Source organism: Crocodylus siamensis, chromosome 1, assembly GCF_052110815.1.
Source record: "Crocodylus siamensis isolate JL-2025a chromosome 1, ASM5211081v1, whole genome shotgun sequence".
NCBI classification, from domain to species: Eukaryota; Metazoa; Chordata; order Crocodylia; family Crocodylidae; genus Crocodylus; species Crocodylus siamensis.
The window spans coordinates 161,014,977-161,032,563 of NC_143395.1; the positions used below are offsets into that span (position 1 = coordinate 161,014,977).

Consider the following 17,587-nt stretch of genomic DNA (forward strand, 5'->3'; position numbering starts at 1 on the left):
GCAAGAGGTGGGTGCATTCTGCAGATCAATGCCTGGCTGAGCAAGTGGTATTGCCAGCAGGGCTTTGGCTTCTTTGACCATGAGACAATCTCCTAAGAAGACGAACTGCTGGGAAGAGATGGAATCCACCCAACAAAGAGAGGGAAGAGCATCTTCACCCACAGGCTCACTAACCTACTGAGGAGGGTTTTAAACTACGTTCACCCAGGGGTCGAAACCAAAGCTCTGAGGTAAGGGGGGGGGGGGGTGCCCTGGAGGAGGAGCAAGCAGGAGGGGGCAGCAGAGGAGATGTTCTCATTCTTCCTGAGAAATCTGGCAGTTGACTAGTTACCTTAAGTGCCTGAACACAAATGCACAAATCCTGGTAAACAAACAGGAAGAATTGGAAGTCCTTGCACAGTCATGGGATTATTATGCGATTGGAATAACAGAGCCTTGGTGGGTGTTCATGTGACTGTACCCATCTGTGACAGCGCTCCGAACTGTTCAAGAAGGACAGGCAGGGGGCAAGAGGAGGAGTCGCACTTTATGTAAAAACCATGTGATTACTCAGAGCTCCAATTTGAATCTGGAGATGGGTCTGTCAAAAGTCTCTGGGTTAGGGTCAGAGGGGAGAACAACAAGGGTGATGTCATGGTGGGGGTCTGCTATAGACCACCAGACCAGGAGGAAGTGGCGGATGAGGCTGTCTTCAAACAGCTGGTGGAAGTTTCCTGATCACAGGCCCTGGTTCTCATGGGGGACCTCAGTCACCCTGACATCTGCTGGGAGGGTAATACAGCAGTAATAGGCAATCCTAGAAGTTTTTTGGAGAGTGTTGGGGACAACTTCCTGGTGCGAGTGCTGGAGCAGCCAACTAGGGTTCATTCTCTTCCTGACCTGCTGCTCACAAACAGGGGTGAATTGGTGGGGAATCTAGTAGTAGGTGGCAAGTTGGGCAGCAGTGACCACAAGAAGATTGAACTCAGGATCCTGAGGAAAGGAAGGATGGAGAGCAGCAGAGTAAGGACTCCGGACTTCAGAAAACCCGACTTGGATTCGTTCGGGGAACTCACGGGCAGGTTCCCCTGAGAAGCCAGTCTGGGGGGAGGAGTCCAGGAGAGCAGCCTGTACTTCTAAGAAGCCTTACTGAGAGTGCAGGACCAAACCATCTCAGTGTGTAGGAAGACTAGCAAGTATGGCAGAAGACCAGTTTGGCTTGGTAGGGAGCTCTTCAATAAATTTAAATCGCAAGAAGGAAGCTTATAAGAAGTGTGAACTTGGCAAATAACTAGAGAGGAGTGTAAGAATATTGCTCCGGTATGCATGGTTGAAGTCAGGAAGGCCAAAGCACAATTGGAGTTGCAGCTAGCAACGGATGTGAAGGGTAACAAGAAGAGTTTCTACAAGTATGTCAGTAGCAAGAGGAGGATCAGGGAAAGTGTAGGTCCCCTTACTGAATGAGGTTGGCAACCTAGTGACAGAGGATGCAGAAAAGGCTGAAGTGCTTGGTGCCTTTTTCATCTCCGTCTTTGTAGGCAAGGTCAGGTCCCAGACAACTGTACTGGGCAGCAGAGTTTGGGGAGAAGGTGAGCAGCCAACAGCGGTGAAAGAACAGGTTAGGGACTACTTAGAACAGCTGGACATATACAAGTCCATGGAGCCAGATGGGATGCACCCAATGGCGATGTGATTGCAGAGTTGCTGGCCATAATCTTTGAGAACTTGTGGTTAGCAGTAGAGGTCCTGGCTGGTTTAAAAAAAGGGCAAACATAGTGCCCATATTTAAGAAAGGGAAGAAGGAAGATCCAGGGAACCGCAGACCAGTCAGCCTAACTTCAGTCCCCAACCTGATTACCTTCTATGTTGAGATGACTGGCAAGGTCTTTGATACCATTTCCCACAATGTTCTCACAAGCAAGCTAAGGAAGTACAGGCTGGATGAATTATCTGTAAGGTGGATAGTAACTGGCTGGAGCACTGGGCTCAAAGTGTAGTAAGTAATCAATGGCTCAATGTTTAGTTGACAGCCAGGATGAAATGGAGTGCCCCAGGAGTCGGTCCTGGGGCTGGTTTTGTTCAATATCTTGATCAACGACTTCAAAGACGGCATAGAGTGCACCCTCAGTAAGCAGATGACACCAAGCTGATGGGGAGTAGTAGATACACTGAAGATTAGGACTAGGATTCAGAGAGACCTAAACAAATTGGAGGATTGGACCAAAAGACCTCTCGTGAGATTCAACAAAGTTCTGCACTTAGGACAGAACAGTCCCATGCACTGGTAAAGGCTGGGGGCTGACTGATTGGGCAGCTGCTCTGCAGAAAAGGACCTGGGGGTTACAGTGGACAGTAAGCTGAATGTGAGCCAACAGTGTGCCCTTATTGCCAAGAAGGGCTGAATTAGGAGTGTTGCCAGCAGGTCAAGGGAAGCGATTCTTCCTCCTATTCAGTACTGGTGAGACCACATCTGGAGTATTGTGTTCAGTTTTGGGTCCCCCACTACAAATCCGGTGTGGACAAATTGGAGAGAGTCCAGTGGAGGGCAATGAAAATGGTTTGGGAGCTGGGACACCTGACTTCTGAGGAGAGGCTGAGGGACCTGGGGTTTATTTAGTCTAGAGAAGACTGAGGTGGGATTTATTATTGGCCTTCAACTACAGTACCTGAAGGATGGTTCAAAAGAGGATGGAGGTGGACTGTTCTCAGTGGTGGCAGATGACAGAAAAAGGAGGAAGAGTCTCAAGTTGTGGCAAAGGATGCTTAGGTTAGATATTAGAATTTTCTTAGTAGGAGGGTAGTAAAGCACTGGAACAGGTTACCCAGAGAGGTTATGGACTCTCCATCCTTGGAGACCCAGCTAGACAAAGCCCTGGCTGGGATGATCCAGTTGGGGATGGTCTTGCTTTGAGCAGTAGATTGGACTAGATCAGTAGTTTCCAAACTTTTTTTGATCGCGCACCCCTATCAGTAAAAAATTTTTGAGCACGCACCCCCAATATATGTATTACTTATTAGAACTTCTATTTGTGTGTGTATGTATATGTGTATATAATCTTCTTCCCTCACCCCAGTGGATCATCTTGCGCTCCCCCTGGGGTGCATGCACCCTACTTCAGAGACCACAGGGTAGATGACCTCCTGAGGTCCCTTACAACCTTAATTTTCTATGATTATTAGGCCATCTATTGTTTAGGGACCTAGGGCTGAGCACAGGGCTAAAAGCACGCTTACTGTAGACTGAAAAATCAGGACACTGGTCATTAAAAGGCATTAAAGTCCAGGTTAAAACTAAAAGGAAAACATGCCTCATGACTAGATAAAGAACCAAAAATCTTGGCACGTAGTGATTTTGTCTTTTGTCCACCATGGAACAACTTGGATGCTGAGCTAGGAAACCATTGTACCTATCTCTGTACTTGCCATACTTTAAAGCTAATTTGTTTTGCTTATGGAGCTCTGTTAAGTGGTGATTTAATTATTAGCCAGGAAGGAGGTTCTCCCTCTCTCCAATATTGGCTCGCCTAGATAGGAGATGTATTCTAAACCTTATGCAGGTAACAGTTTTTTCTCGGAGTATGAGCCAGTCAGTGTTTTACAAAAAAATTGATGCTGAGATTAATGTAGATGTTTCAAAAAAGACACAGTCACACCACACAAGCCACTTATAGTCATTTTATTTGTCTTCATGCCTTTGGGTTCACTACACTTGTTTACAATACAAATACACTATTTGATACAAAATACTCAATGACCATATATTAGTATTTACCTTGATCATATCCCTGAAGTGCATAGGCCCTTCCCCTTTTACAAACAGTCTTGCATAAGCTACTGTACAGATGAGAGACATACCTAGTGAGGCTGTTACAAAATGAAGAAGCCAGATGCAGACAATTTGGCCTCTTGTTGAACGGTGTAAGTTTGGGGCAGGCAATCATATGTGATGTCTTAGCAGTGGTGAAAGGATATTTTATGCCATTCTCTTCTCTGAGTTCTTGTCACCAAGATGATGGGCTTAGCTATAGGGGCAGCCTTGCAAAATTAAACACATCATGGCATTCAACAGGCTAGCCTTGCCATGCATTGCAAAAATGAGGCCATTGCTGAGGCTACTCTCACACTGAATTGCCTTTAGCAGACACACAGGTGTGGGGAGGGAAGGGGAAGCTTGTGATGCTACATTAGGCTGCCTAGCATGGACTGCAGTGGGCTAATGATATGCACCATTTTTAATGACTATATTCTTGAATACCCTAATACAAGGACCTCAGATAAACTGACTTTCCTTCCACAGCTTCTCCAGGGAGTGCAACACCACCCTCCTTGGTTCCAAGATCCAAGGTGACTGCCTCTTGCTCCCCACTGCGAAAGCCTCTTCCACGCTCCCTGTAACTTCATGTTGCTACTACCTTAACCTGAGTGATCAGGCACGTGAGGAGAAACCAGAGTCCACTGGAAGAAAGGAGATTTGTGGCAGTGGAAAAGACAAATCAGGAATTGTCCTACCCTACCCTGCTCCCAGCAGCACAAACCATCACAAGCACAGCAACTATTAGGTCTACCTAGGCTATAGGGAAACAGCTACTTCATAGCTGCTATTCATGGACCTGGCTGTGTTTAGTAGTCGGGGTTTTCTATGCACTCTTGTCATAGTACAGGCTTTGGGTCTGACTATATTTCATGCTGTAGCGAAAAAATAGCTATATGTAGCTAAAGGAAGACATTTATAATGGGTTGGCCTAACTAGGCCCATGGCATAGTCAGCCCAGCTACTGCACACCTGCTTTCCATCACCCACTGCAGAAATATCCACTGCACAACCGAAACACAATGCAAGAATTTTTTTGGTGTTTTTTAATCGGCTGATTATCAATTCGTATGCTTTTTTTTTCCCTATCAAATCCCACCCCCCAACCCCACCAAGTGCTTGTTTCATTACTGGGCCAAAACAAAATCTGTTTCAGATTCTGGTTTAACTATAAAATAACTTCATTGTGTTCAGTGGAATTACAATAATAGCAGAACTAGGTTTATGAATCTTGAATCTCTTCTGCTCCACTAAGGGAAACAATAATTACCAGAAAAGGCACCTTTTTAAGGACCTTTCAGTGATAATCAGTACAAGACAGTCTCAAAACAAAAGCACTAGGGGGTGGTGCCTTACCCGGGTGCCGGTCTGCTTAATGCAGCCCAGCTCTTGTGCCTTCACTTGAATGAGACAAGCCTTCAAATACAAGCAGCTGTTTTGTTTCCTTTCCTGCCCCATATTTGGCCTGTCTTCAGGCAAGAACTTCATATTCATGTCTCACTGCATCTCTTATTTTTTTTTATTCCTTATCTGCAATGATTCCTGCAGCTCATTCTATGAACCATGGCAGTGATGACTGAAGCCTTCAGTCTGTTGCACCAAGTGTAGCAGGGTTATTACCACAGCTTCTTTCAACCCTTTGGACAAGGCTACTATTGTTTAAAATTTGAAATGACTAAGCAATGAGCAATACTGGAGTGTTAAGTGCTATTTTATTCCTAGAGCAAACTGGCATCAGCCACAGAAACCTTCCTTTCTGTCCCATGGATCTACTTGTCTTATAACTGCACCTATGTCATCCATAGGGGACAAGCTTAGGTAAGTAATAGTCTTGAGAGCAAGTAGTCAGCTGTCTTTTGGGGCTACAGGTATGGAGTAGGGGGAAGAACATGGATCTGAAAGTTCTAAGCGAGGGCTCGGAGATGACTGAGTGCCTACGATGCCGGGCTTCAGGGTGGCGCAGGGATCACTACTGGTGGAACAATCAGTCTGTGGCTGAGAGCTGTTGTACTAGGAATAAGCCAAAAGCAGGTTCTCTGAACTCCAGGGGCACCTATGCATGTGCTGCACATCTGCTCTGATTAATCAAGTCTGCTGGAGTGTGCTAATTAATGTGCTCAAGCAGTCGCATCTATTCAGTGTCCCTGAGCTTCAAAATGGCGGTAGGGGCTCTTGAGCTAAAGCTTGTCAAATGAGGTTTAGTTCAAGCGCCCCTGCCACTGTTTTGAAGCGCAGGATGCTGAATACACATGGTGCTGTGGCCGCTTTAATTAAGAGCTGCTCTTGGAGCTCCTTCCCCTCCACACTGGAGTGTGTGTATAGATGCCCCATGAGGAGTTGAAGAGTGGGTTTGAATCTACATTCAGACTTCCTCCTTCTGGTTCCATTTCTGCACTGGAGCCAAAACCAAAAAGCACTTACTTGGTTACAGTTTGAATGTGTCGGAAGCACCGCAAGGTGACAGAATTTACATGAGAAGGTTTGAATCTACCGTTTGGGCTGACATTACTTGAGAACAGCTTGCTCAATGCCATTCAACCACATTTCTAGACCTAGCTCTTCAACAAATCAGTTCTTTCCAGATCTGAACACCTCTTTCTTAGCCCAAAGCGCTTCATAGACTCATAGAAGTAGGGTGGGAAGGGACCTTGTAGATCTTCAAGTCTGACCCCCAGCCTGGGCAGGAGAAAAATGGGGCTTGGATGACTCCAGCCAGGCAGGCATCAAGCCACCTCTTAAACCTCCCAGGGTAGGAGCCATCAACACTTCCCTTGGAAGCCGGTTCCAGAGTCTGGCTGCCCTAACTGTGAAGTAGTTCAAGAAGACTTGCTTCTTGTTAGCTCGCTCACCCCAAGTCACCTCAACTGGGACTTGATCTCAGATCTCCCTGCTAGTAGGCAGGCACACTGCCACACAAGACTGCTGTGAATGTTTCTTTAAAAAAAACACCCAAAGGTTTTGGATGTACTCTTCCCCACCATGGAAGTTTTCATGAAAAAGAAATCCTAGAAATATATATATTTTTAAAACCGAGTAGACAAAAATATCTTCTGAGAAAGTGAATTTGAGTCTCCCAATTTCAACTCACCAAAACACGGTAATAAAGCCTTTTAAGTCATCTATCTCTTTCTGTTTTCCTTGTGAGCATGGCACACCTAACTGAACCTGTATATACACACAGAGATACACAAACATACACGCCACAAATAAGAGTACAGAAATTAGTCTACATCCCTGCTATTGTCATGAATGAGGAGGAAATTGATGCTGTGACTTGCATATCTTCCTTTGCTCATAGCTAAGGTTCTTGCAGTTTTTGTGGAAAGATGGCCAGGAAATATTGTATTGGCTGAGATTTCCTGCAAAATCAGCCTAACCCGCCCCCCCCCCAGCTTATTATTCATATAATACACTGTTTTAAAATGTCCCATGCTTACTGCAATACAAAGACAATGTGACAATCACTGCAGCCACAGATGACATGATTGAGAGTTCCTATTTGCTCATGACGTAGGCTATGTGAAGGTGCCAGGCAGAGAAGTGAAAAGGTATTGGCACCACCTTTTACCAAATTAAATGCAATGCCAATACCCCTCCACCAATCAGTAATGAGGGGAGGGCTGCTGGGAAATACCCATGAAATTGGTTCTTTGTGCTGCAACCACGCTGTGAAAATTACTTTATCTTGTGGCAAGTTCAGTAGGCCCTTACTCATAGCCTAGAGGTTTTTTGTCAAAATGCTCCTGTTACCAAAAGTAATAGGAAAACTCACTATCTGAGGAATCTGAAGAGGGAGAGGGCCCTGTGGATGTTATCTGTAGGATCCTAGGAGCTGTAGTCCTAGGCAACATCGCTTGCTAGTGGCTGGTCCATGAAAAGGACTGTAAGCTGTAACGCTGGCACAGCTTGTAGATTATCCTTTCAGCTCATGTGAAAGAGGACCTGAGGTCTAGGCCTAGTTATATCCATGAAATCTGTACAGCTGTGATATCCAACATACCAGCAGCAGGTGATCAAGATGACCCAACCACCAAATTATTATATTGTATAATATAAACCTGTTCAACATAGTATAAATCTCATTTTAAAATGATGTGGAATAATTTCAACATCAACTTCTGCAAACTTTTAGCGCCACATTCCACCAGGAGGGGTGGCAGAGGAGAGTGGTGGAGGAGAGTTTAATCCTACCTCTGGTTTGGTGACGATGGCTTAGCCCATCCTTATCAAATAGGGTTCCTCATTTCTGAGGCCCCCCAAAACCAAACTGGATGTTCTGGCTTGTTTTATTTGAAGAAAGGGGACTCACCTCACTGCCTGGATCCAGAACCAACATTTGAACTGCTGCTTTATGGTGACAGATCAGGAAACCAGGCCCACATCTTTCCTGTTGTTTCTGCTGCTCAATAGACCCACTTCTATGGAAATAGACAGCCACTTATTTTTTAGACAGCACTGCTGCATAAACAGCCCCTTGTGAGTACACTGTAAATTATTAATGCACATCTTTACATGTGAATTTATCTCCTATGCCTATATTTGACAATACACTTACTGGGATATATTTCATGCACAAGGTGTTCAAAATGGATCAGTGGAGCTTTGTGTTTTAAACTATCATACAAATACTGTGTTATGGAAACAAGAGTTGTAACCCCTTGGAATACAAATGGTATCTGGAATCCAGATTGGGACACAACATTCTATCTTCGGCCTTTATAGGGTATTTTAAACCTTTGAGCAATACTGGTGACTGCTGATGGTCAGGCCTTGTTACACATCTCTCTCTCTCTCAACTAAGCCTGACCCATTCAAATTCCACTGAACAATAAATTCTTGTAGAAAGACGTGCTCTGGTTTTTTTTGGATGGAAGGAATTTTAAACGGCCAGTACCTTATAAGATTTGGGTTCTGGAAAAAAAATTGCCCGCTTTTTTTTTTGCATTTCATCCCTTTCCCTTATAATTAAGCTAGCTTCCCACCTCCCTCACAAACCATCCAGTATGACTGACATCTTTCCTCTGGCTTGCCAGTGATACTGCAAATACTGCATATTCAAGGACTTTTGAAGACTGTGCTCTAGCTGTAACGCAACTTGGGAACGTACTCTTGTGTTCCCATCCAGAGTTGCTTTGTCCAATTTGTTTCGAAGACGCTTGTCCCAGCCCTCCTCACATCTCTGCCACCTGGAGGATATTTCCAAACGTCCCATTCCATAGCAGTTACTAGTCTGGCAAGCAAAGCTCCAAACATGAAACACTCAAGCAGCGAGTCATGACTTTACATTTAAGCAGAGCACACACAATTGAGAAGAAGCTCACAGGAAAGGGCACAACAACAATCATGCGAATGAGTTGATGCAACTGAAAGCTGGGCCTTGCAGTGAACATTTATTATCCGCTCTCCTTGTAGCAGGGGCTCTTGCGAGTTGAAGCCCCTTGGTTTATTGGAAAACACGGCTTCCAAGGGTGGCACTTTAGAGCCAGTTGGCACAATATGGGAAGTAACACTGTCTGCTCTTTTGCTCGCAGTGTGTAGGTAACACGGATAACCTCTTCAAGGCTCACAGGCCATGTGGGATGAAAGTCAAGAGCTCTGGGGTGCTCTCAAGGCCCTTGATGGGCTACATGACCCTTGTTTCTAAGGACAGAGTCCTCGTAGTTGCTAGCACAAGGCGGTGCTGATGCCTCCAGGGGCAAGTCCTGCTGTTGGTATCCATAGTTGACATTCCCACAGGGGAAGTGGCGGAGCCTAAAGAGAGGCACTTCCTTAATACTAGCTGTTAGTGAGGATGGTTCTAAGAGCAGGGAGGAGCCTGGTAGCCTGCCAGTCACCACACTGGGCCCCACTGTACAGTTTCCTTCATGCCCCAAATTCTCCCTCTCAGACACCTCTTTCTGCAGCAAGGAATTATTTTTGATGCCCGTCTTCCCTGCAAACCAGGAGCCATAGGTTGGATTCCAGAGGTTGGTGGGCTTGTTTTGGGACCCCCTGCCTTTGTGAAGCTCAGAAGCTGGGTTGGACTGTGTATAGGCCACACTGATATGGCCCCCTTCCAGGCCTGGGCGCGCTTTAGCAGGAATGGGTGGCTCAGAGGCTGCCACCTTCAACAAAGGCTTTCCAGGAGCAACAGTGGTGGGCAGAGGGGGCGGAGAAGGCAGGGCCTGCTTGTCATCCTTCCTTTCTTGGTGTGGGGAGACCAGCAGAGGAGGGATTCCTTCAGGGTCTTCTGGGCGCATTGGGACTTTTTCCTCCTCCTCTATGCATGGGCCATATTCCACAGGTAAAGCAGTGTTGATGACATCAGGGTCCTGCAAGAGAGAACAATCAAACTGGTACCACCACTGATGTTCAAGCATTGCTAGCATCCTGCAATCATGCAGGATGGGGTGCCTCTCCAGCCTCCAAACTTTTTATACAAGGGGCATCTGTGAAATACAGCTAGCTCTGGAGTGGAACATGACAACATATGAAACAGTAACCTGAGAGTTATATTATACAATAGTTTATGGCAAAAGTGAGGAAGAATTTTGGTGTTGAGTTGGAACTGGAAGGAGAATGTTGGGATGAAATATAGATTCCAAAACAAAGCTTATAGCACTCTGGTACCGGTGAATCAGTCACAGCTATGGAAACATAGGAACGTGGTGCAGGAGACGGTGAGGTCGGTGGTATACAGGGCAACATTTGAAGAAGCACCTCAGTTACTTTGGACCTGAGGGGCCTCAAAGGGACTAGGTCCCCCCAAGCCTTTTGGGTGCTTTTGCAAAAAGTTCCACAGAGAGCTGTCTCATGGCTAGAAACTGGTCGACTGCTGACTGTTGATGGGCAATACTAGATGTTTTGGATTTAACGCCTCCTACCCTAAGAACTAAAATGCATCTGAAATATGAAAGGTTAAGCCTGTTAATCATCCCTAATTTACAGATTGGGGAAATGAAGCCTGGAGAAGGAAAATGGGGTGAACAAGGCCTCTCAGCCAGTATGTATCCAAGCTGGCAATAGAATAATCCCCTAGCTGTTTCATTTGCTACACCATGTTAAGTCTCAACTGGGCTACTTGGGCTAATCAGTTGTGTCCTAAACAGGATGGTAAAGAAGACGCAGTACTGGAGAGTTCACCCAATCTCTCCCTCCTCTGCCCGACTAGCACCCCAGCTGCAATAGTCCAAAGCTGGCTGGTCCTAATGGCATCAAATGCCTGAGATAAGGAAATTTAGCTGAATCTAGAGACAAAATTCCCCAGAGGTTAAGGGGGTCTGCTAAAACTGGCATTCTGGGTGGGGACCATCACAGGTCAGTACTTGCCAGACTGCGAAGAGAGGCTGGTACCTGGCTATGCCTGTGCAGCACAGTCAGAGAAACAAAGAACACAAGTACAAGAAAACATCTGATGGATTGATTCAGGCCTCTGGACTGCTGGGAAACTCTATGTTTAAGCAGAAGCAGCAGTCACAGAGCTGCTACTCCTCTTGGCCTGTGGCAGGGCACGTGTATTGTCAGTGAGAACTCCCTCTTTGGCCAGGGAGATGGAGACATATATATTTGAAGGGCAGGCAGGATCCAGCACCTCCCAGTTTACTGCTCAACACTATTTTCAATCTAACACAATGCATATCTTCACAGCCTAGTGCAGTGCTACCTTCCAAGTGCCCTGCACTCCAGCTTGCTCAGACTGTTTCTTTGGTGGGAGGTTCCCCTCTTCCCCTTTCTGCCTTTTATTAGATGAAGGAAGAAATGAACACTGATACCTGAGTGCAGTATTCAATCCTCTCCAATATTATGGCAAAATTTGGTCGGTCTTCAGGCTGGTGCTGCCAGCACTGGGTCATTATACGATACCTACAAGAATAGCCAGACAGAAGATGAGTGGCAGGAAGGAAAAAGGCAGATCACTTTGGTCAATAAAGACCATCACTTCACTGCAACCCAGAGATGATCAGGGCCCACCACCCAACCAATTATTCAGTATGCTGCTGCAGTGGCCAATTAGAAATCCATTCCCATGCAGGTTCAAGTGGGAAGCCCTGTACCCACTCCCCTGTCTGCATGCAGATACCAATGTAGGTAAAAAGCCAGATATGTCTGTATGTGTTGCTGTTGGAGACATGCCATGAAGATTCACACAACTGATGAAAAACAAAAAAAATCTTCCCTTAGGAAGATTAGGGGAACGATCTAAGGCTGTAGCTATTTCCATCTAATTCCTGCCTCCCTTCTCACCCATTCTGAACACTGTGTTTGCGACTGAGGAAAACCCCTGTTGTGCAAAGGGGTCTTCTAACCAGGAAGAATGAGCAACAAATACCGTGCCCAGACCTTTTGTTCTCCAATGCATCAGTTGTATGTTCCATCTGAACAAGGATGATCCCACCCTGCCATTGATCCCACCCTCATTGATCATCAGACGGGCTGCTCAGATGGAGTCAGGCTGTTATACCCTACCAGCATACACTATCCTTTGGGAGCTGGTGAGGGAAGTGTTACCTTGGGAAACTAAACTGTACAGTGCAATTCTAATGATAATAATAGCAGGCTTATACTGCCTGCTACCTTTTACTTCAAAGTCTCTCAAAGACTCAGTCTACTGGACTGATTTTCAAAGGCACAGAGGACCTACAGCTCCCTCTGATTTCCAGTGAATTTTCAGGTGCCTAAGTGCATGTGAAAGCCAGGCCATACTATAGAGGTACCATTGCAATGCAACCCCCAGTGAGGGTGGAATCCAGCAACAAAATAACCTATCCGTCTGAAACTACACAGGGAATCTGTGCAGGCTTGCTTTGATACAATAATCAGGGCAAAAGTTGCCTTCTAAAAAAGCCCACAAGGCATCTTTGATAGAGGTAAGTGGCTTGGAGTTTCTGCCTTACACCAAATCTGAAGGATAAAGTACTGACCTAACTTAACTCATGACCCATACTAAGTACTCCCAAAGGGCACTGACTGACAAGTGAAAAGAAAAAGTCTTACACTTGATTTCACAAAGAAAAGGTTAATTAGGATATTCAGTAACTACATGATAATAAAGTCAATAATTTTCTGACCAGAGCAAAGAATTCAAAACACAGAATGAACTATACTTATACTTATTGTATTTCTTAAAGTCTCATACACAGGGCCAGGGCAGTTTTTGGGCGGATCCATTCTTCCTCCATTTGTTACGAACTCAAGCACCTCCTGGTTACTTTTGCTAGGATAGGGCATATATCCAAGAGAGAATATCTCCCACAGCAGTACCCCAAAAGACCTGGATACAGAATGAAAAGAAAAAAGGATGAGGATACGTGTAAAAATTAGTGTAATTAGAGGGCTATGAACTTAGATTCAGTAAAATCAGTATTGCTTCGTGCAACCCACAATCAGTCAACCTCTGGAATTCAGTGCTTAAGAATACTGGAAAAAGTAGCTCCGTTAAAAGGAAAAAATAGGTTATTTTATGAATATCTATGACATTGATTGTTAAATAAACGAGGACTGTGATAAGGGTAATTAAATCTGATGCTTCTGACTGCAGGTCAGCTTACGAGTAGTCGAGTAATCACTCCAGGAAGTAATAATCACTCTACCCTTGTATCCAGTTGACCAGTTGCATGGAGAAATTGTGTACCTTTGAGCTCTCAAGTATCAGGCACTGTTGGAGGTAGGCAAGTGGTCTTAGTGGACCCAGTACCTCAAGCCCTTTATAAGAATCCCTGCAGTCCTAAATAAGCAGTGGCTCATTGTGTTTTTGTAAAGATGACATGAGTGAGCCCCTTGCTGGGTCTGGATCCTAGATATTGCAGGAAACTGGAATAAGAACATTCTCCTGATTACATCATAATTCTTCATCTGGAGTGTGGAGTGGCCTTGGCAGGACATCCTTTGAGGCAGTAATCTGGCTGGTGGCTTGGAAAACGACAGCTGTTTGAAAGTTGCAGCTGCTGTGTGATTGGGAACAAAACAGCAGTCCAGACTTAGCCCTTTGGCACTGACAGACATCAAATCTTAGGACTCAGCATGACCCATCAGCTGGGGAATGGGCTCTTGATCACTCCAAACTCCAGGAATGGAGCTGGTGTTTGTTAATACCGATAGCTTCACAATCTCCTCCTCCCTCCCAAACACACTGGCTTGCACTCCTGGCTTCCTGACTCACATTCGCCTAAGCATCTCTTTCCCAACCCCCAGAAGTCCAGCTTTTTCAACAGTGGCTTCTCGCTTCCTGACACAGGTGGCTGTCAGCCAGGGTAAATACAGGGTGTGACACAAACAGCTTCAGTGATTGCTTAAGGCTTTGCACTTTTGGTCAAGCCCTTCCCAGCCCCTTGCTGACTCTGGTTTGCAAGCCAGCCCCATTTCCTTCTCTCTCCTCTGGCACCAGGAAAGTCATTGCTTACCCAACAATGTACACGCATTCTGCTGGTACCAGAAGTACAGGTCCTTCTGCTGAAAGGTGCCTGGCTCGGACTGATATCAGCCACCTTTCATGAGTAGAGACCTGGCACCTTCCTTTCAGTTAATAACCGAAATGGCATTTTAACCACACCCATTGCACCCCTCCAAAGAGAACGCCTTCAATTTGCAAGTGGATAGCAAATAATTGGTACAACAGTTAAGAAGAAAAAGGCCCACCATGTGTCTGTTTTTGATGTAAATACTCCTTCCATAAAGGCCTCTGGCGGCATCCACTTGACTGGCAGCATTGCACAGCCTCCCTTTCGATAATAGCTGGCCCTGCAGAGGAAAGATAAAAGCGGACAGTCACCCAAGGATTCAGAATGAAAATGGCCTTAATGTAGTACTTTTCTAATCAAAGGATTATAGTTATCAGCCTGGGGCTTGGCTCATTTGGTAATGGGCTTAAATGGGGGCTTTTCTTAAAGACGAGCAGCATGGCAGGGATGATGCAGAAGAGATCTTTCTGTGTTCATATACACAGATGCTACAGGCTGCATGCTTTCCTCACTCTGTGCAGCTGTAAACCTTACCCATAAGGATAGTCCCACTGACTTACATCCCCTCAAAACCAATAAAAGCCTGCAATAAACAAATCCACTCGACTGCCCAATTAGCAACAAAATGCTCCAGAGGAGAGGAATGAACAGGTCCTTGCTGTTGCAGTTGGTTGAAAAGAAAGGTGCCCAGACATTATGGTGACAAGAACATCAACGGTAAGTAATGATCCCTTTGTCAACTGAAAGTGAAGCCCATCAATATCTAAGCTCTGACAGTGGCGGGCACAGACTGCTGCCTTAGCTCTCAAGCTAAGCAGAGCGGGGCTGGCTCAGCACTTCCACAGGAGAGCCCCAAGTTGTGCTGCTGAGCCAGTAAGTGGCACTTGGGCCTTGGGAGTCAGAATGGAGCCTATTCTCCAGCCGAATGGTAGGAGGCACTGTGCTGCTGAAAGACCTGCCTTGCAGATAAGCTGTCTAACTGAGGTCCTGACCATCTGTGGTTATTAAAGATTTCCTGACCCTTCTTGCAAGTCATTTATTCTAGTGGCTTGGCTAAATTCCAGTTTGGGTAATTATATTCTCCTAACCCTTCCCCCACCTCTTTTGTATGCAGTACATTGAAAAGACTTACTCAGGACGCAAAATAAAAGACACAGGGTGAGTGCCAAGGAGGAAGGAGATTAAACTCAGAATGATTTGGGGTCACAGAACAAAAGGGCACATTCATGGTTTACACCACTTCATAGTCAGAAAGCAAAGGGAAGAAGTTAGGGACAAACTGGAAGAGGAGGGAGAAGGGAGAGGGACCAGGGAGTATCCTTCAAAGCACTGTCAGATCAACACCTAGAAGCAAATTCTAAACAACAGCATTGGAGCCATAGGGAAATCAGTCCCGCAGTATTTCTTTTACATGGGCTACAGCACGCGATGATGCTTTACCAGGCAAAATACCTCCCCCGCTCTGGTAAGTTTGTGTCTCAGCACACTGGACTTGGTTCTGTTACCTGTATATGTCTCGGGCCATTCCAAAGTCTCCAATTTTAGCTACTCTCCCAGCCCCTTGACAAGTAAGGAGACAGTTCCTGGCAGCAATATCCCTGCAACACAGAGGAGGAAAAAGAAAAGGAAAGGGGAGAAAGAAAAGATAATAGCCATTTAACCTTTCAGCTATTTTGCAAAACCAAAGGACATCACAAGAATAAAGTTGGCCTAATTTGCTGGCAGAGGTGTGAGAACCTACAAACCCCAGAGTAGTCAAGATTGGTGAATAACAAACCCTGGTTTATTTATTTTCTTTTTTAATAGAAACTCTTCAGGTAGTTGCATATTGCTGTCTGTAATCATTCTTTAAGACCTTACATCTGTGCAGATGATTCCCTCACCACAGCAATGGGCCATCTGCAAACACCCATTCCTCATGAGAGCTGTCAAAACCGTAGAAAGTTGGAAGCAAAAGATTTGACTTGGACAATTAATCTTTTCCAACTACATGCTGCCTTGGGTCATGAGCTCCTGCCTCTGGGCCTAATATGTCTTTGTTGTACATGTCACAGGCAAATAGAGCAGCTCTTACTCTGTGGAGAATACTCAAATCTGTATTTCAGAAGGAAGATGTGCACCTGAACTGAAGTTTGCATCTACGTCTTCCCTTTTTGAATGGGCTGAACTATCTTCCTCTGACTATCCTGGACTCAGGTGTGGCTCCAGCAATGTGACTTAGTCTCATGTCTGTCAGAATAAGTAAGCCTGGTAAACTGACCTCAGAAGAGTGAACTAAAAAAATGGTAAAGAGTTCATGGTGCTCTTGCACCATGACAAGTAAGGAGACAGCTGGACTTTTCCAGTGATGCTACAGTTGCCACAAGCATTCCCATGCACACAGAGTGGTGAAAGATAAAGCCAGATAAAGGAAGATCAGGATCATTTCTGTGTCCCATAATGCCTCTGATCTTGTAGCTGGATAGATCACAGATGTAGCTAATAGCTATGCTTAAACATGCTAGATACTATCTAACTATATTAGGTACTATCTAACTGCCTCCCTAAACCAGAATTTCTCCTTGTACACAGAAGGAGCTAGGAAGGTGTAAAGTATGTGACAGATACCTGTAACTACTTCTCTGAATACAATTTGTAACCATGTGTTTGTACATTATGGGGGAAGAGGTTAAAATGGAGTACTGCATCTAATTCTGGGTACCACAATTCAAGAAGGATGTGGAGAAGCTTGAGAGAGTGCAGAGGAGAGCCATGCGCATGATCAGAGGGCAAGGGAACAAGCCTTATGAAGAGAGACTGAGAGTCATGGGACTTTTCAGCCTGGAAAAGCACAGGCTCAGGGGGGACCTGGTGGCTGCCTATAAGTACATAAGCGGTGTACATCAGGATCTCGGGGAATACCTGTTCACCAGAGCGCCCCAAGGGATAACAAGGACCAACAGTCATAAATTCCTCTATGACCGTTTTAGGCTGGACATAAGGAAAAACTTCTTTACTGTCTGAGCCCCCACGGCCTGGAATAGACTCCTCCAGAAGTGGTGCAGGCACCTACTCTGGACTCATTCAAGAAACTTTTGGGTGTTTATCTTCCTGGGATCCTTTGACCCTAGCTGACTTCCTGCCCCTGGGGCAGGGGGCTGGACTTCATGATCTTCAAGGTCCCTTCCAGCCCTAATGTCTACGAAATCTATGTCTATGAAAATGGAGCCCAGCCTGGCCATCACCCCCACTTGGATCCCCAGAGGACCTGGAACCGCATAGAGACCTACCCTGCTCTGGGGAGTGCTAGGAAAGAGGTAGCACAGGGGATGGCAACCCCAGACATGCGTGCCACAACATGGCATGCAAGGCCATTTTGCTC

General features: G+C 45.6%; 1 protein-coding gene across 1 annotated transcript in view; it reads right to left on the reverse strand.

Annotated features, from left to right (window-relative positions):
- Nucleotides 1-820: 820 nt before the first annotated feature.
- The window catches only part of LOC149873569 (ALK tyrosine kinase receptor-like), a 50,227-nt gene continuing 33,460 nt past the window's right edge, over nt 821-17,587 (reverse strand). Inside the window, exons 11-15 of the mRNA XM_090047220.1 lie at nt 15,732-15,824; nt 14,405-14,506; nt 12,906-13,040; nt 11,542-11,632; nt 821-10,101 (exon numbers count right to left, since the gene is read on the reverse strand). Coding sequence (XP_089903346.1) covers nt 9,397-10,101; nt 11,542-11,632; nt 12,906-13,040; nt 14,405-14,506; nt 15,732-15,824 — 1,126 coding nt within the window. The 3' untranslated portion in view covers nt 821-9,396. The remainder of the gene's footprint in view (nt 10,102-11,541; nt 11,633-12,905; nt 13,041-14,404; nt 14,507-15,731; nt 15,825-17,587) is intronic.